At 35.2% G+C, this 26,379-nt stretch overlaps 2 protein-coding genes across 5 annotated transcripts in view; one reads left to right on the forward strand and one right to left on the reverse strand.

Annotated features, from left to right (window-relative positions):
- Positions 1–5,891: 5,891 nt before the first annotated feature.
- Positions 5,892–25,159, reverse strand: LOC105349102 (uncharacterized). 3 transcript variants are annotated; one of them, XM_034477389.2, is made up of 2 exons: positions 25,029–25,159; positions 5,892–6,838 (listed from the first exon to the last, which is right to left on the reverse strand). In XM_034477389.2, the coding sequence occupies exon 2, from the start codon at positions 6,833–6,835 to the stop codon at positions 6,323–6,325; it is 513 nt and encodes a 170-aa protein (XP_034333280.1). In that variant the 5' UTR covers positions 6,836–6,838; positions 25,029–25,159; the 3' UTR covers positions 5,892–6,322. The 3 variants fall into 3 exon arrangements, with proteins under 3 accessions (XP_034333280.1, XP_019918227.2, XP_034333281.1); XM_020062668.3 differs by lacking the exon at positions 25,029–25,159 and adding an exon at positions 16,766–17,152; XM_034477390.2 differs by lacking the exon at positions 25,029–25,159 and adding an exon at positions 7,206–7,226.
- Positions 18,914–26,379, forward strand: part of LOC105349101 (glutamate carboxypeptidase 2) — a 36,557-nt gene continuing 29,091 nt past the window's right edge. The window contains exons 1-3 of one of the 2 annotated variants that reach the window (XM_034477383.2): positions 18,914–19,036; positions 20,237–20,348; positions 23,308–23,326. In XM_034477383.2, the coding sequence (XP_034333274.2) occupies positions 20,336–20,348; positions 23,308–23,326 (32 nt within the window). In that variant the 5' untranslated portion in view covers positions 18,914–19,036; positions 20,237–20,335. The remainder of the gene's footprint in view (positions 19,037–20,236; positions 20,349–23,307; positions 23,327–26,379) is intronic. The other variant, XM_011458777.4, reaches the window with a different exon arrangement.

Consider the following 26,379-nt stretch of genomic DNA (forward strand, 5'->3'; position numbering starts at 1 on the left):
TATTGTCATATATTAAAGAAGAATTATATATCATTCTTCGACTAACATGGGTTATAAGTGTATTTTTCTATAGATCTGCAATGCTCGCTACCAGCTTCACATACAGCAATAAAGTTTGAATAAATTGTATTAAAATGTTTAACCTTGGGCGAATTATTTGCAAAAGAATCTCATATATATACGCTATAACATTTACATATATAAAACACTTAAAACAAGAGCATCATATAAATAAATAGGGCGCCTTTAAAACATGTATATATGGGTATAAAGTCATTAGTAAAACTAAATGGTATTTCCTCAATTTTTTTTATCCAACTTACATGTATATAGGTGTAAGGCAAGGAGAAAACCTTTCCCCCTTTTTAAAAAATTTTCTTTGTACATTATAATTAACGACATTCTTTCTATTCAGCTTTCTATTCGGGCACGTAGCATCGTTTTTGAAAGTGTGTGTGTGTGTGTGGGGGGGGGGGGGGGGGGGGGGGCAGACTCATCCAAAATATCTTGACAAGCAAAAAAAAAAAGGAAAAGGTTACTTTTGACAATTTTGAACATCCTAATCCGTTTACACCCTGGGACCCCTGATGCTACGTGCCTGCTATTGGAAAATAACATTTTTTGTTTGCAAAGCATAAGTAATGAAATTGAAAACGAGTTATCAATGCATTTGAAACTTCTTCTTTTATTTTACATCGACGACACAGTCATAATAGCGGAATCTGCTTATGACCTCTCTCAACGAATTTTATTGTACTCGATGGAAACTTAATGTTAATGTCAATAAAAGAAAAATAATGATTTTTACCAAAGGTGCACCATTAAAGGGTTTTTATTATATAAAGAAAGTTATTTAGAAATGATAAAGAATTCAAATTATAATTTAATATCAAGAACTGGGTCATTTACTAAAGCAAAAAAGCATTTGTGTGAACTTTCTACTATCTCTCCTGTATGACAATGTACATGTATGTATACCTCTGACGGTTTGTATTTTTTTGGTGTGTTCTATATATTTGGTTTGAGCGAATAAACCGAACTTTAACTTGACATATAAGTTAATTAAAGGAGCACAGCGATGTAAATTAATCAATGCTTTATGTGTATTAAATGTGTTGTGGGTTTTGAAAAATGTACATCGTTTACTTACATGCATATATATGTGTTGCCAGTTAATTTCCCAGTCAACGTAACATACATGCAAGTCAGCAAAAATATATGGCTATAACCAATTAAAGTCGAAATTCGTGTTTACAACTACTATACACTAACACATATTTTATAGCTGAACCAATACCAGATGATCAAAAAGTTGCCTTCTTATGTGAGAATTATATCCCTTTTCGCGCGCGCAGAGAGAGAGAGAGAGAGAGAGAGAGAGAGAGAGAGAGAGAGAGAGAGAGAGAGAGAGAGAGAGTATGGTTGTCACAAATGCTGATCAGTTTTAATGAATATCATATTATACAGGTGTTGCAGAATTAAGGACCACCAAAAGGACAGCGATCAATAAGGGGACTCAATTTAGTGTACCCTATAGGTAATAAAGTTTTTATGATATTAACCTTTTTAAAAATCTCATTTCCATAAAAAAAAAAATTGATACAACGGAACTCGATTAGGATGAGTATATTTAATACTGATAAACGAACATGCATGCATGCAATTAAGTCATTTATCAGTAAATACCTTTTTGTGCAGAGTGTTATGCACAGTGTGAATGGTGTCTGTACAAACAAAAGCAAAGCAATTGTGTCCTTTTTTTTCTTTACCATAAAACATCTAACCAATAAACGCGATTTAAACAGTATAAAACTTCCAAAATGTCCATACAGAAGGACAAAATTTTCATTGATATTTTGACGAAATCTTTAGAACGATAATCAAGAAATTGCATAATCCTCCCATTAGTACTTTACTACAGTGACTATATAGTACAAGGTGACTATTCGTTCGAGGGCTGAACCGTGCAGTGCATTTACACCTTTAGCACGTGCGAGCGAATTCCGAGAATTTTACATGTCAACCTCGCTATAATGAATATTTAGTAGCATGTAGCAGACGATAATAGATGCGCAAAACTGCATCACCATGCACCTTAATCTGCATATCCTATGTCACTCTTATATTATCACTGGCAAACACACTGATGACCAGATGCTATTGTTATGACGCATACCAACTCTTTCTGCATATTTCCGTCCTGGGAAATTGCGAAAATATAGAAGATGCCGCATCGTAGTGCTCAGTCTGAAGATGCAGCGAGTTATTTGTGCGTCTTCTTAGATAATGCAATGCAGGAACCACCAAAACGAGATCAAAATCTGATCAAATGGGCCCACCCTCTTAGTTTTCTTTCAACTTTGAACATTATTTTGCCAACGAAAATCTAATATTAAGCTAACGCAATAAAATGATGATGTGATTTTCTGGTTTGATATTGTTATTTATCATGCATCAAATATACCATATTACTTGTGAATGCACTGAGTAATTTGTTATACCACACAGGAAAGTGTACAGTGCCGTTTTAAATTTCGAACCAGTCAGGTATACGTACTTGGACGACGGCCCGTAATTTATTTTAAAAAAAATATATACTTTTAATTTCAGTTGTGGTAGTGAGCATTGCATGAAACATGCATTCTTCGTATGTATGTTATTTTTTTTTCAATATTTTCAATACTTGTATGAGCAAAAAATTGTATGAATTTTTTATTGTTTGTAATCTCTCTCTCTCTCTCTCTCTCTCTCTCTCTCTCTCTCTCTCTCTCTCTCTCTCTCTCTCTCTCTCTCTCTCTCTCTCTCTCTCTCAGAAAAACTCGTAAAGTATTTATATAAAGTGAGTAAAATTATGTAAATTACCGTAATTTTCTATCAGTATGTTACACAGCGGAAAGAGGCTATTTATTCACGTACGGAGTTTATATACTACTGTCTTTTATTAATTTTCAATCTAAAGTTGAAAATGATTACATGACAAATAATCATTTTCAACTTTAGATTGAAAATTAATAAAAGACACTACTATCTGGAAATTTTATTTTCATGTCCCTAAAGAACAAGAGCTCGGTATAAAGATATAGAAAAATGATCAAATTTTAAAACAAAAATATTGTGATTTTTCTCTCTGTCAGTGATATAGATTTTAGCTAAACAAATTATAGCGAAACATTTAAGAGGGATGTGCGGCCATCTTGTACATTTGAGTATAAAAATGTAAACTTTTCTTGAACTGGCTTGTTTCTGCCCGAAGCTGGCCGAAATTGTTGCCAAAAGATATAAAATCAACAAATATAAAGTCCTACATGTCATTTTGTTTGAAAGGTATGCATACAAGAACGTGACAATGCCTTTTTAATCACTCAGAACAGCTGTCGACCCGTGCAGCTACAGCCTTATTTTGAAGATTTAAAAATTTGAAAAAATCATTCTTATTCTCAAATGTACAAGATGGCCGCACTTCCCCCTAAAGAAGTTCTGATGGTTAATTTGTTACATTGTAGCCACTCGGCTTCCTTATTATTTTGATTGATCACGAAATGATCCACGCACGCGAAGTCAACATCTAAACGGCATAAGGCAAGATGCAACATACATGTATAATGTAAATTCAAAATTTAGTCTTATTTACTTGAATTAATGCTGCCTCCCAATGTGAAACCAAAATGTTAAACTTGAACACTGTTTAATGCAGTTTTAAAAATTTCCAACAAGGAAAGATATATCAGTATACTCGGACTGATTAATATTATTAAAATCGTTTAAAATCGAGACATGTACATTTATATGAGTAGAAACTGTTCGTTACCAGTAAAAGGTACAACGAAAATCAGCGAAATTTTTAACTCGGCGAAATATTACCTTGTCTCATCAGACCTCTGCTTTATTGACACCTATAGTAAACGGTCTTTTTAACATTTTCCTGGAACGTTATCTTATGTAACACGAGTTTTTACAAATTCTGTTCGTACATGATTGAGTACGACATGCAAGTCATCTTCCAAAATACATACCTCAATAATACCACATATCATAACGCAATCTATTTCTAACGAGCGAATTTATAATTAAGAAATTTTGATAAAACAAATCCAGTGAAATTCTAAAAAAAAAACAAAAAAAAAAAACGGTTCCCAGATCCAACCATTGAAACCTTAAGGTGGCTGGTTCAGTAACCTTAAAAGTTGATTATATATTGAGTTATGAGTTTTGTTAGTCGTCATTTCTTTAAGACTTGACTAAATTATAAATGTAACAAAGTGTTCCGGTGTTTTAGTATACCCCTTAACCCATCCCCGGTATAGGATTTCCCACAAGAAAAATGGACTTGCCGTATATTTCCTGGGGAAAGTATAACCTTGATGGGTCTTTTCCTACGGTAAAGATTATACAGGAAGGGGGATCTATTCTAGAGCACCGGTAAATACAAACTAAAACCACAACCGTGATCCATTGTACGAGAATCTCATTACGCTGGAACTCATTGCAGTAATCCCAAGTCTTTCTTAATTAGCCACACGTGCATTGATCGCGCACAGTTCTGGAGAGCATTGCTCGATATACCTCTTGGCCGGTGCTTGGAAAAACATCAAGAGGCTTTAATATACGCGGTTACCATTTTGAAAAAGCATCTCACGGCGTTTGTTTTTGGAAGCGGTTTAAAATTTCTCAACAAAATAGGAATTTGAGATATTTGATGCCCTCAACAACAGATACATGATAAGGTGATTTCTAATATACCTACACAATTATGTAATTATGCAAACCATGACCATTATTCCACGCCGTAGCTCAAGATTTTGGCTCCTAAATCATGATTTAACTGATTACAAAAGTCATTCAACAATAATGTTTCTTTTGTTAATGTGCGATGTGCTGAAAGAGAAATATTTCAGATTCCTTGCAAGCTTTTAGGGTAATTGGAGTTTCGAAAGTTCTTAGAGTTGGTCGCCTCTCAGTATAAGGTAGTGCGGAAGTTACTAGTACATGTAAACGTGTTTCAGCCCATGTGGTCTTTTTTAAAACACAAAGTTTACTAGCAGGGCATTTGATACTGGATAAACAATTTAGGATAATGCATATGTACATTCTAATAGACTTTTATCTTTATCTTAGCTCCGTTTCTCCCAGAAATCCGTTCATGTCACATGCATGTCAAAAAAGCAATATTACAAGTATCCAATCTCTTTGCTGGTTCATACGGGTATGACGGTTGCACACTGTAGAAATTATCCATGACCTGCATCAGTTCTCGTTATGCAACATTTGTTTTTGCAATGAAAACAGTCGTGATAAATGAGTACCATTATAGATTTCTTTTACGTATTCATACAAAAAGTGGTTGAATTAATGTTTAATCAATCAGTATTTGTTTGATGGATGGGAATAAATAAGAAACTTATTTATGCTTTAATCCACTTTTCCTTTATCTATCAAATAGGATAGTTTACACTCTATTATGAACAACACCTGGAATTCTGCAATAGTGTTTCTCCATTATATTATTGCTCTAAAATTATAGCAGACCCTACCCGTTGTAATGTCGTTTTATCTTTATCCACTTAGTATTTTCTTTCTATATTTTTTGTCATAAAATAATTCTTTAAATTTGATTCTTTTCTATGTAATGTATGATGGTTGGGAACCAGACAACAAAAATTTAAAAAGTCTTGACATTGTATAACAACATTTCATAATTTTTTTCCAGAAACCATAAATCCTGCAAGCGGTGACCTTTGTTTTGGAACGGCAAAAGTAGTGCTGAAATCTGATAATTAAGACTTGTCCCAAATGACTGCATAGAGGTTTTGATAAGACTGCATCCACATTGCAATACTGCACATTCTGAAATAAGTTTTAACTTTGCAAGTAAGCACATCCAATACCAAATAGGCGTTAGGTAGCTCTCCATTTATTTCTAAACCTCCATGAATAATATGAAATTCCTGCAATGCATTGCAATGAATTCAGACAGCTATATACATGCATCTTTTGCTTCATAGTCTAACAATGAATATATTTTTAAAGAAAGTAATACCGGTTTACCTATAAGATATTATGATCACAGTATATCAAATTTAGTCAATATAGGTAACAAAATAAATATTTCATGTTTGTAGACGTAATACTTCCACAAATACGTATAGAATCAGATTGATTGATTTGTTCGCAACACTAGGCACAAAACTTGTGAAATAAACGGTATATTCGCCTGGTATTTATTCGCAGTAGCACGAGCTTGTAAAACAGTATCACAAAATACTGTACAAATAGAATTCCACAAGGTACGAAAAAAATAAATTACACTTGTAACAAATAAAATTTATTCCCCTTCCCGCGCCTCCGCCATCATCTGGCGGCGCTTTGCCTTCGCCGTCATCCGTTGGCGTCTTGGGTCACGTGACAGTCCAGTTGGCGGCAAGCCAGAAACGTTAGTGTTCGTTTGTTTCTCACTAACAGGTCTGTCGACATTTTCTTTGTTTTGCCCGTCCTCCGCAGTTTCGGTTAATCTAGACTCCGCATTTTTGGGCGCTTTCTTTCCCGCTTTGGTGCCGACTTTCGGCAAGAGACCGTCCATTGATCTAGAAAATGCCTGCATAGACTTAATTTCTTCAGCCGCGTTTTCGTCATGAATGTTCTCTTCATCCACTTCCTGAATTTCATCGAACGTCACCGGCTGTGTTTTATACCGGACATCCTGCCGAGACGACCTCGTCCGACGATTCCTCCTCTGTGGAGACTGTGGCCCAAGGTCAGGGGTCAAGTGCAAACGAGAAAGTCGTTCAGGAAAGTGAGTCTCATAGTGGAACAGCGGGTCGTGTACTCGTGTTCCCATCTCCTGGAAAATAAAGAAAACATGTAAACTTACTATTCTAATTTTTCATGTGCAAGAAAAGATGAGGCATGTGAAGAAAAACTTTCTTATCATGGCTCGTCAGCGGATAGTACAATATCGAATTCTCTAGTTGATCAATTGATATTAAATAAGACAAATAACAATCTTTTCGTTGCACGCTAGGTTTGCATGAACGAAGTAAACATCAGAAACACCTTGTATCTGCTTGCCAAAAAGACACCCCCCCCCCCCCCCCACACACACACACACACAATTTAAACGTCCTGAAAGATCTTCAGTATTGTGACACTGAAAACTTCATAATATGCTAGGATATAATATGTAAATGGTAAATAATAAACAAACTCACACAATATTAAATATATACAGTTGGCTTATCAAGGCAAACAAGACATTTGCCTTCGAGTTCCTAACTTCAAAGGAAATTTTTTTAAATAATTTTTGGATTTAAATGAACACACGGAGCCAGGTGAGAATCTGGAACAGCGGTGTTTTTGATTGTTCTTTAGAGCTATTAATCCTAAGAGAATGAGAATCACTTAGCAGATTCGCAGTGGATAATGGATAATCCCTGTCAGCTCTCACGTGTGTGTGAGACGGTTCCCATCAGAAACCTGTTCAGGGATGTTCTCTCTTGGCAAGCCCCTGTGATGTTGAAGAACAGTTGGGTGTCAAATCAAGAGGGGGTTGATGGCCTCCATTGCCAACTTACTAAATGCTTCCCGTAAATAAATAAAGTTGCGTATACATGCAGTAACTTGTATACACATTCGATATTGGCTCCAAGAAAGAATATTTTACTAAAGGTGATACAGGATACAAGTTTGCATGTACATGTATGCATAAAGTTCTACATAAAAATGGAGTTAAATCCTTTGAAGTATAAAAGCTTTACCGATGTATATGTAAAAATAAAGTAGAAAGTTGAATTTGAAATGGATATAAAAAACGAAGTTGCATTCCTGTGGTTGTCAGTGCTTTCGCTGTATCTTTTGCATATTTAAAGCGAAATAGCATAAATATCGCTTAACAAATTTTTGTTCCTGCTTATCTATGGTTCCCCGTTGTAGATTTATCCTGATCTTATTTTTATAAGCACGCATGCCCAGCAGGTGCTTGTTTGTTGAACAGGAGCTGAATACAGATAAACATGCCCATGATACAGTTAAGTATCTCTCAAAATTTACATGTATCTGCGCATGTGTCTAGTACATTTTATTTCTGAGTCTGCATTGTCTGTTCCTAAAAATAAATGGACGCGAGGTCACAGCGTAAATGTCTAACGTGGAAACATTTGTGTATATATCTGATTTACACAGGTGATATTGTCAGTAGCTATAGGTCGTTTTGCTTAATTTAACACTGCACCAACGCGCCCTCAAGCTGCAGACAATAACGATATTGAAAAGGGAAACCTTTTGCATACCAAAAAACATTCTAATATACTGTTTTAATCACCGACAAAGAAATAAAAGAGAAATTGCGTTTTACAGAAAAACTTTCGAAATACATGTACTCATTATTCGCAAGTTTCCAAATATTTAAACTTAATAGAAGTAAATCATTCTCACAAGAATTGATATTGTTCGATATTAAAGAAGGTGTAAGAATTTTGATATATCCTTAAGACTGAAAATATATACCACTTGTAAATTATTTGTAAAACACAGCATAGCTTTGTTTGATAGAATATCGGATTTACAATTAAATAATTATTTCGTTAATGATGTGTAGTACGTCCATGCGTAAATTGTTCACACGTGTATAAAACAACTGACCCTTTTTAATTGCACATCAAAAAACATTTGAGATATATATAGGTTTTAATTTAATAGAAATAATTCATTTGATGTCAAATTCACAGTACATGTAGCCTTCAGTACGGTACTATGATATAAAACTAGTGATAGTCAGGAATTTACTGTTTCAAGTGACAGTAATTTATAACCATTCCATCGCTCCAAAACATTTTCTTTTTATAAAAAAAAAAACCATTTCGTACCCTGTACAATTTTTAGCTCACCGAGACGAGATCGGGGGATATTGTGTCATATTCTGTATTATCGGTGTCGGCGTCCGGGCCTGGTTAAAGTTTTTGGAGCCTGCATCTCGACTACTTATTACTTGTCCTATCTTCACCAAACCTGCATGCATGGTGTATCTAGCTGGGAATACTAATGCACTTCACAGAATTGGATAGAGAATCTGACCCGCAGATTTTGGATGCTGGAAGAGGTTAAGATTTACCCAAAAATGTTAATATTTTTTGTGCTTAGAGTGTTTGGAGCAGGATACCTTTAATGACAGTTTACTGGTGCAATTAATCAATCAACTATTCTTCAATACATGAACTTAATGGGTAACTTATTTCTATCAACTACTTAGTTATATAACAACTACTTAAAAATATTATTCAACCTTTCTTTGAAAATACAAGGCATGCGCGGATCCAGAAATTTTTTCCGGGGGTGGGGGTCCGTCGATTATTTGAGTTTGCCGGGGGGGGGGGGGGGCGTTCCGAGGCATTTTTTTGGTATATAACGTAATTTAAAGAAATTTGAATTTTGCAGGGGGGTCTGGACCCCCTTCTAGATCCAGTAATCCAACGAGCAAACACTTACAATCTGTTGCTTCTAAATAGCACATTGCAAAACAACCTAAGGGTGCACGAGCACTAATATTCCTAACTGTGAGTCGTTAAGAGTTATCACCTGAGAATAATTCCCTTTCCTCCTCATTTCGAAAATCAAGATAAGAAAGAAATCCGTTTTGAAGTATGCATTGCATATCTCAATCCCTCCTGCTTGTATCATTACGCACAGAGAGGGCTTCTGAAACCTTTCAGTGGAAAGCCATTAATCAAATGTTTTTAAAGGCAGTTTAATAAAAAACGCCCAGCATGTAATAAATGCACATTACATTTGTGTTTTTAGTTTATCAAAAACTTTATTGTGACCCTTTCTCCTTACATAGTTATCTCTCTCTCTCTCTCTCTCTCTCTCTCTCTCTCTCTCTCTCTCTCTCTCTCTCTCTCTCTCTCTCTCTCTTGAATCCCTGTCTATTTAAGACACTGCTATCATATACAGTGTTATTTCATAATTCAAATTCAAAGTTTTTATACTAACTAGTAACTACCGGATTTCAAAATAGATTTCAATGATTGGAACATTTGGTATAAAGACAGTGTAAACTATGCAACAAAAGAAAAATGAATTTAAGAGGGGACGTGCGTCACATTACCGTAATTATGTTAATATAAAAATCTATTCAACTATCATCATGTCAGAAAACAGATCTGAGCATCTCAGAATACTCTCCTCAAGCTCAGTGCATGTGAACGCGGCAGTTTATATAATACAACCTCCACCCTCTCAACCAAATGTTTATAACTGCCCTGGAAAATGTTATAAATGAATAGTGCAACTCTGATTAAATAATGGCGTTCTTTATAATGATTGAATACTAACACAACCCCAACACTCCCCACCAAACGCTACCCAAGTGCCATAACTGTTCTGAAACGGGTTTCACATCGTTAATATATACTGTGGTTTCATTAATATTCAAGGGTATCAATTTTCGTGGATAAAGTGAAAATCACAGTTTCAAGGATACGTAAATTCGTGGCCAATGACCTTATTAATACAAAATATTAGTAGAAATTGCAATTCAATGAATATTTAATTTCAAGGATAAACCTATCAACGAAATCAACGAAAATTGGTATTCAACAAATATTGATGAAACCACAGTATGCATATGGTTAATGGCGTTTTACATATTGTACATGTATATGCTTGTAAAATTTTTCGATAACTATATAGATATCTGGTCTCATTTAATTAAATCAATTATTGTTTACCCTTAGATATATTGTTTGCACCATTATTTAAATTCTTTTTGTTTAATTTCATCTCGGGAAGCAATTCGTATACCTGCACGTAAAGTGCAATTTGTGTTAATATCCAGCTGTTTTTCGGGAACAAACAAATAAATAACAACTATTGGAAGGAAAATCAAGATTTGACACATGCTTTAAACGTCTCGCTGATAATATACAGAGGAAGCTATTGTGCATTGCCAGGTCTGATTTATAGTGAAAACAAGATGGTCCTTGAAACATTCTTAAACAGTTCATGAAAAAATGATAAGGCTTGACAATAACATAAACAATGAAACTAATTACGACAGACTCTCCGTCATTTTCACGAGATCATTTCCTTATCTGTATGAGAATTTCGGTTATGTATTGGACTTTGCTGCTCTGTGCATCTGTTGTTTTTTTTTTTATTGATTTTCATGTTATTTTTTTCAAAAATGGCGTCCTTGAAAACTTTGATTAATTTAAGACAGAGCAAGCAGTAGATATTAAGATCGATTACCATGATTATGTTATTATATATAATACGTGCAATTGTTTTTTCGGAGCAACCAATATTATTTCATATAATACGTGTTTTTCGCCATATTCTTTGTAAACCAGTTAATGTTTATTTTTTTTGCAACATAAATGTGAATAGAGAAAATAATTTTCATTCGTTAAAAAATATAATCTCCCTTGTAGATTTAGTTACTGCATGCATTTGCTTAGATAAAAATACTTAATTACTCATTCTTTTTGTGCCACCGAGTTAAAGTTTTATCATCAAGTTTCTTTTTAGTGTTGAAGATTTTTTATCATGATTTGATGCAGTGTTTGCTACGAAACTTGATTTGTTGACATGTATTTTGCAGAAAATGCCCTGGATTCGTTCCAAACGCACTCCCCCGAGAGAGATTTCATATTCAGCCAAACCTAGCCGCAAAACTAAAAGTCACTTCAATTATATGTTTCATTTATTTCGCTTAAAATTATATTTTGTTCATCAAAGCACATCTTATATAAATATATGCCATAGAGAGCAGAGAACAAAAGGATAAGATGCCCCTGTGACCCAAGTAATAAAAGTTACTCCTGCAATAGTAGATGACCTTCTAAACAAGCATAGACAGCAAATAAGAGTGCAACAGGGTTCTAAAAATCACCTTCTGGCCAACAAGCTTCGGATTATCTTTCCCATCAATCCTTTCCAGTTATGAATCCGGTCAAGCAAATTGCGTACATATGAAATGATCAATGAATATATGATTAGAGATGATTTATTTATTTTACTCTACCCCCTCCACAGATATTATCCAATCGCAAATCACATAGAAAATGAAAACTTTTAGTTTATACATGTAATCCTCATTGGCGCTGGTTAACCATTTAACGATGCATATACAACGATTTGTAAACCGCATAATGCCCCCCCCCCCCCGAGTTCCGGTGAGTTACTAGCAACCATGGCTTACTTTCCATATCTGCATTGTTGGGGGCAGACTAGCATTGATTCAACAAGTTATTTTTATCGCGATTAGTACCAGATTATTTTTACTTCAAAGCACCATTTGCATTTGTGATGAACGAGTGTTCTCCTTTGCATAGTCCGTGCATGCCAATCGCATGCAACTGAAAGTGTTAGGTTATCACAAAACATTTAAATTACATGTATGGCAATGTTTAAGCAAAACAACACATACAAATGTAACATATGCATACGCAACTGCTTACATGTACCACAATTTATATGAATTTTTTCCTAATCGAGAAATAATTAAATACAAATTGGTCCTGACATTTTATTTTATTTTTATACAGCTGTTTCTTTAATATACATGATACATGTATGTTTTAATTACATCTGATTCTTGCTTAATTTCGCTGTAATGTTTTAACTTAATCGTGAAACGATAAAAAAAAAAACATCAAAAGATTCCCTTGATACAAATTGCAAAACAAATTTCAAGGATTCCTTCCAACAACGAAATTAATTTTCCTCGCGAGTTAAAAAAAACACACCTCAAACCCCTCTCGTATTCAAGCGTTGATGACAAAGGCATTAAGCGTGCGCCCTAATGGGACTAATGAAAGGAAAGAATGGAATGTCATGGCTACGGGTCGGATGGAAACGGAGAAATACGGAACAAACATCTGGCGAGCTACCGCTTAATCAGGAACAAAAACAAAGCCAAATTCAAGTACGAAGCAATTAGTTCAGCCTGTTGAATCTTTCACTTGGACCATTAACAGAAAAGACAACACAATTGTGAACTGGTAATTTCTTGGCGTGTATTGAATGGCGGTGAATTATGCTCCTGTTTGCTAAGATTGAGACGATCAGTTCGAAGTGCGTAATTACGAAACATGACCTGTTTTTATTCCTTTCGTTCTACCATCGTTATTTTTTTTATTCTATAATAATTACATGTATGGCATTTTCTCAGGAATCGCCAAAATCAAAATTCAATACAGTACTTTTCAAATTTTTAAAAACTTTATGTCGTTGCAATAAACTCAGTTTACACACATCGACTAGGAACTATAAACTTATATGATTGAAACAAAGATCCAAAGAGAGAGAGAGAGAGAGAGAGAGAGAGAGAGAGAGAGAGAGAGAGAGAGAGTGCTCTTTCTCTATGGTGTGAAGAACTTTTGACTCTTAGTATGTCTTAAGATGTCATTTAACGATAATCCATGACAGTTGTGCCAGTTTTAGGAAAAAAGGTTATTTATATTCATGAAAGCATTAGCACAAGCATTGGAAGATATGGAAGTGAAGATATAGGGTTTTCTGATATATGTTTTTAAAGGATTTAATTACGTTTCTACTCATCCTTATCATGAACCACTATTTGCTTGTAACAGTATCCATGGCAAGAAATTTGCCACATCTTATTTTCATTTTTCCTCAGATTTATTAGCCTTAATTCTGCTAATAACCTTCTCTCTCTCTCTCTCTCTCTCTCTCTCTCTCTATCTCTCTCTCTCTCTCTTTCTCTCACACAAAACAAACACATCATCATAATGTATACTGAACAACTAGGTAACGGTGCCAACAGCAATAATCAATGCAACACATTGAACACATAAAATTGAATGTGCTATTGCATTCATCATCAATATCGTTAACAACCACAAATAGAGTATAAAAAACTTTTAAAAATTAGGAAATCATTGAGATGTTGCTAAAAGGTAAGCACCCAGACCACTGTCTATGTTCCAAACTTAAAAAAGAAAGAAAGAAAGAAAAAGGAGACCCCCATGACACAGTTTTTTGTAACATTCAATATGCGTGTATATAATAATGTTTTGTTTTAATTTCTGCTGGTTTTGCGTCTTTTCGTCTTTTCCCCCCCTCCTCAAACACCCTAGAATTGTCAGTCTGCCAAAGAGAAAGGCAAAGAACTGACACATTGAAACCAAGTCAGTTACAACACAACCAACTTGACGAGTATTTAGTTTACAGCCAAATAAACAACACATAAACCGCAGAGGATGTTTAGGTACGATTTATCTATTTTCTTTATTACAAATAAACAAGTTCAAAAGACACGAAAAAACGAAAACAGAGAAGAAGAATAAGAAAATGAAAACAACATACACAGCATAACAAACTTTAAGTACCTAATGAACTAGTATATATGGGTCAAATCTTGAGGGTTGACCGTGTTTCTTGGTCACATATATATGCATAGATTCACCAACAAAACTTCGAGTTCATGCTCATCGTCTCAAATAAGTTCTGCCAGCAAGTCACATGTTACATCTCCTCGGCTTGGTGACCCTGGTAATGCTACGGCAGCTGAGAGACCATAACTCAGAAAGACAACCGTGCAACTTTTGAAAGGAGAACACAAGTTGCAGTGAACACCTTCAACTTTCAACTTCGTCACAATTTTATCATAAACTTGACTTAGAATATTGAAGTTTATAATTTTGTTTTCAATATCATAAGGTAACAAAAAGGATGTTTGTTTTCTATACCAACCAGAATCTTGACTCCAGAGGAAAGGGGTGATTGAGGTCGTATTTGGACACCACGGGTGTACTCTGTGTAATTGCACCAGATGGTTTGACAGAGGGTCTACCTACCGCGAGAATCTGCCGTTTTCTTGCACTAACTCACCAAGACTATACATAAAAACCTTGCCAAGTATTAGGAAATGTACAGAAAATAGTGAACGATTTTTTCTAAAAAGAAAAAAAAAATCGTTCCCCATTGTCAGGTCGACGAACCCCGAGGTGTTCCGCATGGAGTGGAGCTGGTCTGGCTTGATATTTGCGTAATTATCTCTATGGAGCATCGCTTTATGTAACTCCGCCGCCCTCTTTGTATTTTGTAGGGGTTCTGTTGTTTTTACGATGTGATAAAGGCGTATGCTGCACGTGAAAACTCCGCAGCGAAAGTATGGTACTAAAGGAATGCAAGATTCCGGAAATAAATATCTTTGCAAGAAAAAGCATTTTATGTGATAGACAACATCTTTTAACCGTAGATAGCTTTTAGTTATTAATATTGGAAATGATTTATATATGCATATACATAATGAACTGAAAATCTATCAGAAAACATCTTCTAGTTTGAACTTCGTGTATTACAAGCAGATTCAGCAGATTAGCAGGAAGAAGGCTTTTCAAATCAGACGCTCGGCATCAGAAAGAAATGTTGCGGGTCTTTCGGGGGGGGGGGGGGGGGGGGGGGGACTTGAAAATCCATGGGTCGAAGTCAAGAAAAGGAAGGAAGCTGACAATACCAGGAACATAAAACATTGGTAAGACGGTCGACTAGACCCTTATGCTTGTTGGCACTAGTGACATCCTGACAAGAGCTAATGAACAAAAATCTAAACAAGGTGTAGCGCAGACCAACAACAAATTCACCAATTGTCGTCAGTACGAAGGACATTGCTCAGAACTTCAAAAGAATTCAGTTACTCACTAACTCACTTAGCTGGCTACCCATGTATATCTATGTAACTATGCACGCAAAGAAAGAAAAGTCAGGCTGACGTATGGAACGATGGGTGTTACCAACAGTATCAGAATCAGTTTGCCGAGATGAGCACAGTTTGTGATGGCAATCTTAGGAGGAACTCTCACTTATAAGACGGAACAACATTAATAAAATGTTACATCATTTTACTGGTCGGGATCGATAAACAAATTACATTATTTGACGTGATTAAGTACTACGTATTTTGTCATTATACTTTCTATTGATAAAAAAATTGAAGTGACTATAAAATGTGTTAAACATTTATTGCTAAAATATTAAAATATATATACAGAATTGCAGCAATTGAAAAAAAAGTGCCTTGTTTTCTTTTCATTTTGTATTTTATTGGCTGTTACATAACCTGCACATATTTTAGCATCAAAGTGTGCCCGCAAATTCCCTCTCGTGTCATGAGTATTATACCGAATACCGATAAAAACGATTTTGTATAGAAACATTATGACTGAGTGCCGAAATACGAGCGCATTTCTGGATTACGTAATTTTTCAGGAAAAGCCACACTAAGCCTAGCTGTCAAAGCTATTAACTTCACCGTGGCTAATGAAAAGAAAACAGGTAACTAATTGATGATGATGGTGATGATGATGTTCGATGATGACCCATGGTACATGCATATTGGTCAGTGACATTTGTATGAAGCTATCAACGAATATGCCTTTACCATCTTTGAATAATCAATTACTAGTATATTCATAGTCTGCTCGAAGAGTTAGAGAAAGACTTGAACTAGGGATCCTAGACATTCTCTCTCTCTCTCTCTCTCTCTCTCTCTCTCTCGTGGTCGTCTGCTTCCGCTGTGCTGTTCCCCAAGTAATCAAGCATCGCAAGAACTATGATCAATTATCAGCACTCTAGCAGTAAATTCTACAGCCATTAATGAAAACCCAATTACATATTTACAATATCACACAAGAAGCTGAAAAATTAGCGATGAATCTGACATCTTCATTGGCAGAGATGGACGATAATAGATAGACTTTCAAATGAAAACATTCAGAAATGAAAAAATGCAAAACAAAATGGTTCTCACCTCTTTTCCACAAGAGAACTCTCCCGTTTGCAAGAAGAAAATAATCCTAGCTATGTCAAACTATGATATCTCAACGGCACGAGAGGCAGACAACGTCTCGGCACTGCGCGCGCTAACTCTGGCAGACGAACATCGCCAGCTCTGCACCACTCTGCTTTCTCAAGAAAGAGACGTATGTGTTTACAATGACCGAAATTATGCAGAGGATAATTATGCACAGGTTAACTATGGCGCTGATAGTCAAGGTGCTAGAGTTCTGCAGCAACTACCAAGCGGTTCCGTTCCCAATTTCCCGATTAATCTGACCCATAGAGAACAAACTGTCCCGCTAGCTACATTTCGGGACGTTAATGTAACAGCCGTCATTTTTAACGATCTCTTTTTTTATCATTATTTTGACAACTGCAACATATGGATTGTTAGTTTTTGTGAATTATTTAAAATATGAGATATGAGTAATAGTTGACTAATTTCTCTGTCGCTGTGGTTTAGTAGTTTATGGGGCCCTATGAGAGAGAGAGAGAGAGAGAGAGAGAGAGAGAGAGAGAGAGAGAGAGAGCGGTATATCGTTGGATGATGGTGTGCTCTTTCCCCTTATCGAAGCACATATATTCTCATCTAGACCTATTGCCATTTCCCTTGGACGGAAAATCGAACTCTAGTTAGAGGGAGTGATTGATTGTTTCAAGATTTGTAATAAATCATATACATTCCTGACAAACCGTAACTAAGCTAAGAGGGGAGGGTGAATATTATATAAATAGTGCCTGTTTGGGAGGGTAACAGTTGAACTTGACACCCCGAGGAAATATCAAGCAATCCTAAAACATTAACTACATCACACAGAGATTACACCTACTCTACGGACAAAGTACATGCTCAATGGTCCTCTACTTACCCCCTTATTTAAATTATTAGTATTAATAATATCAATGATTTTCCAGCATATTTAGATTCATGTTTTAATGAAGTATCACTACAGACACAATTTAAACCGTGTACTGTTTAATGTATGCAGATGACATTGTGATTTCTATCACCCTCAGCTACAGGTATACCTGAAAGACTCTTTAAACTTGAAAAGTACAATTTCAGAAAACTAAAGTAAAATAAAGCTGGTCGTAATACAACGCAAAAATTAATGTTCCAAAATAGCGTGATAGACTGTGTATCTAGCTACATGTACACATACATGTATCTTGGGGCCCACCTAACAGTATCTGGAAGTTTTCATGAAGCAGGATCCGAGCTCCATAAATAAAAACCCGTTAAAAGCTTATTGCAAACAGAGAAATAATTTGATTAATATAAGGTTCTTCGAAGCCTCGGGGTATTGTTTTCATCATAAAACTGTTATTTTTTTTCTATCAAACCTTATCAATGAGATGAAATTTTTAGATGGTATCCAGGCAGTTTACAAAGTTATTGCAAATTTGCCTACGATGGAATAAACAAGTTGAGTTTAAAAAACAAACTTACAGGTGTATCAGTGGCTCGAACTCTTTATAATTGATTAGTAGTTTTCTGTGGATCCATTACTCCAAGCACGTACTTATGTAACTGTTGGTAGTACTTACACTAGAAAACTTATTATAGTTGTCTGCATAAAAGTCAGATTTATGGTACGAATAAAAGAAATTCGGATAATTTAGAGTTATCGAACATTGCTGAGGATAGGAGATCGTTAAATTCTTATATTATTTTAAAACCAGTACACATGTATTTGACTCTACCATTAAGGTAGACTAATCCTAGAAATATTGAGAAAAAAGTAATTCCCAAAATCATGAAAATCCTAATCCGTGGGGGGGGGGGGGGGGGGGGGGAAGTATACCTATACTTCCAAAAAAAAAATTTACTTACCCAAAATTTTTTCCCCCTAAATCATGAAATTCCTAATCCGGGGGGGGGGGGGGGGGGGGGGGGTATACCAATACTTCCAAAAAAAAATTTACTTACCCAAATTATTTTCCCCTAAATCATGAAATTCCTAATCCGTGGGGGGGGGGGGGGGGGGAGGGGGGGGGGGGGCTAGTATGCTTCTGAATCTAACTTCTCAATCTTTCTAGATGAATTTTGGAACAATAATCTTTCCCCTAGCCCCCCCCGGTTCCGACGCCTATGTAAGCTGTTCATTTAAAAACAATACAAATGTATTTTCTGAATAAAACGCATATATTACATGGCTTATTTGCACATGTCGGACGGCGTCTCATGACCAAAGGGGAACAACTCGTGTTGAGGACGGAAACAACAAACTGTGCATATGAGGTAAGTCGAGACTTCTTAGAGGCTTGATTTATTTGATTTCTTTTAACATATTAACGATAATACTCGGTACCTGTAAGTCGCAGTTTTGTGGGTAATCGGCTTAGCTTCATATATGACGTGTCAACGAGTGACCATATTTGGACATGTATGTAAATATGGACGGATAACTCCACATGTGATTTGTTTGTTTACAGTACGCCATGCTTGTATTGTTTTCATTTGAGCCTTACGTTATCAGTATTCTTTTCATAGATTCATGCGCAGATATGTACAAATTATGTCACAGATATTTATCAATATTATATCTATATCCATGTGATTGCCCCCTGTCTTTGATCGATCATACAGTATCCTTCTATATACATGTACATAGGGTCATATATATTGATTTTGAAATTTTGATCCATTTATAGAATGCTTTGAAAACATTGTAACAAAATATTGTAACAATTTCAATGGTCAGTGACTATACACGATTTACTATCTTAGACTGCTAAAAGTTTAAATAATTCTGTTGATAATTTACGTCAGGTTGAGAATGTGGGAGGGGGGTGTAAAAGGGGGAGGGTTAGTCCCGGTATAACCCCTACTCTAAGTTTCGTTTTTGATTGGTAACCTTCAGTTAATAATGAAAAAAAAAATGCTTCGAAATCGATAATCGATGATGTTGGATAAGTGAACAAAACAGCTGTTTTCTTAGATGTGAACGTAGTCGTACCTACAGCATGGGTGAATGACCTTGAATGAACCCTGAAGTTAACTTGTAAGTCACCTGCCGGCTTGCTCTTTGTGGCTATTTAATTAGTTTAGAAAACTTCTATACCGATTTAGAGGGAAGGAACAGACCAATATCGGCTACACATGCTATAAGTTAATTAGACCGGATTTCTCCAGTTAAGAATTTTTTTCTCACGCGCTAGAATACACTTCAACAAAGGAACTATGTCTTTCACGTGTTGACTCTTGTTGATATGGACTTTTATTTCCTTATTACGGTATTATATGTATACATGCATGTCCTGTAGATTGAAATAAAAAAAAATTGTCAGAACCTTATTGAATCAATGTTATGTAATTTTTGCATATATATTTCTATCGGGTTTATATATAGCAGTACCCCTCGCTCGAAATAACTTGGTAATGTAATTAGTAAGACTTTTCCACTTGATTTTTTTTTCGTTTCACTTTTTTTGATGACAGATGATGAACTGTGTATTTAGATGCCTATAACATCCTTTCTGCGCCTGCGCGATAGTACTTTTACTTATCAACCACTGAGGTCAGAGGACACGGGACAAGATGAGAGCAGACCGTAAGTCTTTTATAAACTATACCACGTGTTTAAAAATTCACATCGAAATTATCGGAACGGATCAAAGATTTGATTCTAATCAGATTGGTGTTTATTGTAATAGAAGTGAATATGAGTCAGGCGAACAGGTTTTGTCGCACAGATGTTTAAAAAAAAACCACCAAAACAATTTTTTTTTAATTTTTACAAAAAATTGGACATCTTGATAATCTAATTTTGTTTTATGTTTGTTATATACAACTTTATTTGATCATCAGAATTTATATTTTTGTATTTAAGAAACCACCAGCACACACAAAGCGTAACACACAATAGTTAATTTTTAGAGGAAGAGACTGAATTAATTAAGCTATCGTCTCGAGTTCCATTTTTTGTAATGTTCTATTGTCTTCAGTTCTTCAATGCGTATATAAATCTCTCGACCCCCCCTCCCCCCCCCCCCCCCCCGGCCCCCATTTTGCATCTTACATCTGGTAACGTTTATAGAAGAAGTTCAAACCACGGCCAATATTGCATTAGCATTATTATTGGTTTTTTTAAAAAAATATATTTTAACACCTCAAAATCCTATCTGTAGTTTATACAAACAAGTGTTTTATTTTATCTCGTGAAATCTAAATATAATTGACCTTCTTAATGGCTACAAGGAAGACCCCCCCCCCCCCCCCACACATCACAAGAGTAATTGTATCACACTGATATCTAACTGCATGATATATTTTTCCCTATTTATTAAAAATTATACCCCCTACCTAATGATATATTATCATAAGATAGGGAATTTGTTTTTTATTTTGAGAAAAAAATGTAATGTCAGGTGCCTGTTTTGTAACAATATCATAAGAACATGGCGCACGCAGGACGCTAATGAACTCATGCACCGGCTATAGGAACCTGTGTATATATACTTTAGATACGGTATGTACACATTTACCGAATCTACAGATTCCAAATTTTTATAGAATCTCCCATCTTATCGGATAGATGAGAATTTTAAACTCACATATTATATATATCTTATCGTCTAGATTAAGAATTTGATTGTGATGAGAAGATACATCTTGTATGTACAGATAGGAGATTCTCACCTTATGATAAAGTGTATTATATATACATCATGTTCGTCTACGTGTATTGTAAAAATTGATAACAAAGTCAGGGGTTTTCCGACTGTTTTTAAACTGGGTCCAGGGTCCGTAGAATTAGGAAAATTGACGCGTGAATTACAAAAAAGTACGAGTTTCATTTGAGGACTAACATTTGGCAAAATTTTATACTTTATTACACTTCTCCCCCACAGAAATTAGTGAGAAGTTTGTAAGACATAATTCATTTTATGATGTAACAATGATAAATAAAGATTTTAAACCTAATTTTTAAATAATAAGTGTTACTGAAATAAAATTGAAGCAAACACACTCAATCTATAGTCTGTCCCAAGATATTTATGCAGCACATTTGGACGATTTTTAATAAAAATACACATACCTGTGAAAGAAGTACTATTGAAATAGTTGAAAGGGATATTTTCCAAGATAATTTCATTGACACATTATCATCTTTCACTCGGAAAAATTCACAGGAACGAAAACAGATTCTTTACGGAGATTTATCATGTTTATAATGGGAAATGTTTACATCTTTTTTCATTCGGAATACACTCGGAATACATCTCGCAATTTTTCAGCGTTATCATCCGGGCTTGCTGCAATACAAAATCTCCGTAGACATCACATTTTTTAGCGTTGTATTGAAACCTGATAAGCTAACAGGGGCGTTTCGACTGAGAAATCTTGGAAATTTTTCATACTTTTGAATGAACATCGTTTGAACCTTGAGGTATTTATAAATATCAAGCAATTAAGTCAAATGTAAATCCAGGATATCTTGGGACAGAGTATAATTAAAATTAGACTTGTAATTCCGCTCATCTACGATACGCTATACTTGTATAGCGTATCGTAGAGGAGCGGAATTTCAAGTCTAATTTTAATTAGATTGAAAGACGATATACATTCAAATGGCTTAATTTGCAAGAATTTAAAGAAACTAGTCATGGATGGGCGTGAAAAGAAAAAATAAATGCATGTACTCTAGAAAAACTACATGCAACATTGTTACAACATACTAGTACACCTTTTGTGTTAAAAAACGAAACAACTACACTGTCGCATTTATATTCAACAAACATGCAAGAAACGATTTTAAATTATCGTTTATTTATGTATAGTTTTGAACTTTTCTTTCTTCTTTGAAAACATCGCAACAATGAAAGTGAAACCTAGCATGATAATGATCGATTTTTGCTCGAAGAATTTAAGGTTATATTTTTAACAAACATTTTGATTGACCGTGTCGCGACCAGATGTACGGCATGATACATTTACGATCAGCGGAAATTTACACTACATGTAGTTACGCGGTAAGCTAAATTCCACCCATCTTCGCTAGCCAAGCGTTTTCGGTCCACCCTGTTCCCCTCTGTTTGTGAGGAGAGTGCGGATCAGAAACCCTTGACCTGGGAAGATGAATTCCACCACGCATATGTTATAAAAAACCAAAACTTGCGTGTGATATATAAATCACGTATCCGCGTATTTGATACCCACGCGTATTGTTTGAACCCAGAAAGCGTGTACTTTACCTCCAGCGTAAATAACCACTTTTACAGTAGAACCATTTTAACAAGAGCTTGGACTTAACGTAGATTTGTCAAATAGCGATGTGACGGAAACCTGTCTATTTCATTGCTGGCCACTCAGCCATGGCTTTTTGAAATCAACAAAGTTTGTCTGGCTTTTGAGCGAAGACTACGCAATAGGTGCATATTTCGCTTGCAACCGCGTCATTTTTTTTATTTGTTTTGACGCAAGAACTAGATAACTACGTCCACCCGAAAGTCCAAGGTCTTGTTAAAATGGTTCTATGTACATATGTAGAACTGTTTTGCCATTTGTAGGAGAGATGGAGAGGACACCGTATGTATACACTCAAGTTTGGTTTGTCTATCAATTCTATGTTTCCGTGCTTTTTAATAAGAGGTTTTTTGTGTTCGTTTTGTGTTAGATAGTTTCTAATAGATCTAAGTGCGGTTTTGTCTGGTTTTTATGCAGTAATTCATATCGAAAACGTTAAAGTCTAACCAGGTGATATCAATTTCTTCAAAAATTTTCACTTCCATTTTTTTAATTTAAATCTTACCTACATGTAATGCTCTAGGAGTCGTAAATGATCATACTTTCGAGCTTAAAAAAGAAATGCACCTATAAAGTTATCTATCTTTTGGTGGCAGCACATCTCTGGTTCAAATACGATTCTCATTGGTTAACACAGTTACCTGACTTTTCAAACTTCTGGTTTTTTTTTCTATTATCATAATTATTTTCGTTTCCTTACTAACATTTGTTTAAAGTTTTACTCTACCAAAAGAAAAAAAGAGGAAAATAACACAATCATGTGTAAGAAAATGGGTTGTGGCAAAGAGACAATTGAGCTTAGTAACCTTGTAGATTCATTGAACTTGATTGGGTGTAATTTGTTGTTTTGCATTAATTTTGCTTGGTTCAATGGTGTTCTACCTTTCTGTAAGCAAGATAGTGTAGTAAGTAATACAAATGATGCACATTGAGTTAAAACAATTCTTGTTGTGATAGTGTGCACATTATGTTGTCCTTTGAAAATACGTTATTAAGTATTTTTGATTGATTGATTGGTTGATCGATTGATTGATTGTGTGTGTGTGTGAGAGAGAGAGAGAGAGAGAGAGAGAGAGAGAGAGAGAGATCACTTTACTTGTGTTAAGTTTTTTTTCAGTCTTTAAAACCAATCATGCTTTTTAGCATATTTATGTATAAAATCTAATCTTTTATCAAAATGTGTTTGAGAAAAGAAAATTAAAAAAAATATTTAGGAAAATATAGTGTCTCTTTTAGCTGGCTAAAATTAAAGTAAAACTAAATAGACAAATAGGTGTCGCTTCATATCTTCACCGATTGCTGAAGCAATCGATTGGTAGATTGTACAAAGAAACACAAGAACATTAATTAAAAATTTATTCACCTTCAAGATTTGGGCGCTCCGCAAAATTCTCCTAGAATAAGTAACCGTCGAGATGAACTGGTGTCTATTCTAGCCTCTCGCACGATTTTACTTCTAATTTTACTAGAGGGGTCACCAAAGTAGTACCATGCAGAACAACAATACCATAATCATGACATTGAAAAAAGATACGTTAAAATAAACAGATTCAAAGTTTGAAGACAGTAATTTTATGAAAATACCTACATATATGGCGACGAGGAACCAATACAAGACACACAATCATTTATCGTTAGAAGTAAATCAATTTAAGGTGCCTCACTTCACCTTGAAATAGTTTCTCAAATCAGCAGAAAATTACTTGATTATGATAGATAGCATGATGGATAAGAGGTGTATGTGCCATATATAGGCGAAAAAATGTGCAATTTTAGATGAAAAATGATATTTTAAAAAATTTCATTCAGTAAACATGAACAAAAGCCCCAAGCGGGTTCGAACTCATGCGTGCTTTTGAAAACAATAGATAGCGAAAATTAAAACTGTACTGACCACTGCATTAAATTCCCCTACATGTTTGGCAAAATCCAGGGATTAGCAACACATATCTTAGAGACTCTAGAGAAGAAACAGTTTAAATACCTGTTTGACGCGCTGTTTTCTTCAAGTTTAAACGTCTCCAGACTAACTATTATCAGAATTGCACATTTTCCCTCTTGTTTGTCATCACATCTATTCATCAGCACAGAGCAACTCGAAATGACAATGAAACCTGCCTGTCTTCTCCCGTCTACCCAGCTACTTGACTAGATACTGGGTTCTTTTTTCACTACCCATCTGTCACCTGCAATTTATAATTTGGACTTTATTTATTTAAGATGATTATTGAATTACATCGGGCAACAGGTTCGGCTGCCTTATACCTGTGGTATCTTCTCAAAAAGTCTAAACAATGAAGTACGTACTAACAAAATAGTTTATTTTTGGTTAAACTACTGTACTTTTAATTTGGTCAGCATCTGATATAAAAGCACATTATATTTTAATTATATCTTTCACAGGGAACAAATTACTTTCTTTTGATAATGTATCAAGATAAAGCGTAGCGCATTGTATTGATTTGATGTTCTACTGTAATAACTTTTTGATGGATCAGTATGATGACCCGATATATATCGACCAGGAGTTGCAGTAAATTAAATGGTTATCATTTATCGTTAATGCCAAATAGCAGAAATATTTTCCTGGGGAGGGGGGGGGGGGGGTGTAGACGTGGAAAAGGCATGAAGGTACAGTGTATTATATATTAAGTATTCAAGCGTAAACATGAATCGGAGTGGTTTAAAAAAAATTAAACACAAAATAAGCTTAATTTCTAATTTCCAGTTTGAATATACTAAGGAAATGTAATCTTCACCAGCTAAGGGTTTCTGATCCGCCCCACTAGAAGTGAGAAGCGGATCGGAAACCCTCGACTAGCAAAGATGAGGTAATGATGGCACATAAATAACCACTTTAACAGTAATTCGATTGATTGCTTATTTTATCAAGAATATTTAAATCACATTGAAACGTTGCCAGTGCTTCAACTGAAGACCTATGTTTTGGGCTGTAGACCTATGTTGTAGGAATCTAGACCTATACTGTGGGGCTTTAGACCTATATTATGGGGCTGTAGACCTATGTTGTGGGGCTGTAGACCTTTAATGTGGGGCCATAGACCTATGTTATGGGGCTGTTAACCTATATTGTTGGGCTGTAGACCTTTAATGTAGGGCTGTAGATCTTTATTGTGGGGCTGTAAACCTATGTTGTTGGGCTGTAGACCTATGTTGTTGGGCTATAGACCTTTAATGTGGGGCTGTAGATTTATGTTGTGGGGCTGTAAACCTATATTGTGGGCTGTAGACCTATATTGTGGGGCTGTAGACCTATATTGTGGGGCTGTAGACCTATATTGTGGGTCTGTAAACCTATATTGTGGGCTGTAGAC

This window comes from Magallana gigas, chromosome 9, assembly GCF_963853765.1.
Source record: "Magallana gigas chromosome 9, xbMagGiga1.1, whole genome shotgun sequence".
Taxonomy (NCBI): domain Eukaryota; kingdom Metazoa; phylum Mollusca; class Bivalvia; order Ostreida; family Ostreidae; genus Magallana; species Magallana gigas.

What these genes read in the sequence shown, in the direction of transcription:
- LOC105349102 (XM_034477389.2), bottom strand. Translation starts at nt 6,835, where the DNA reads ATGGGAACACGAGTACACGACCCGCTGTTCCACTATGAGACTCACTTT.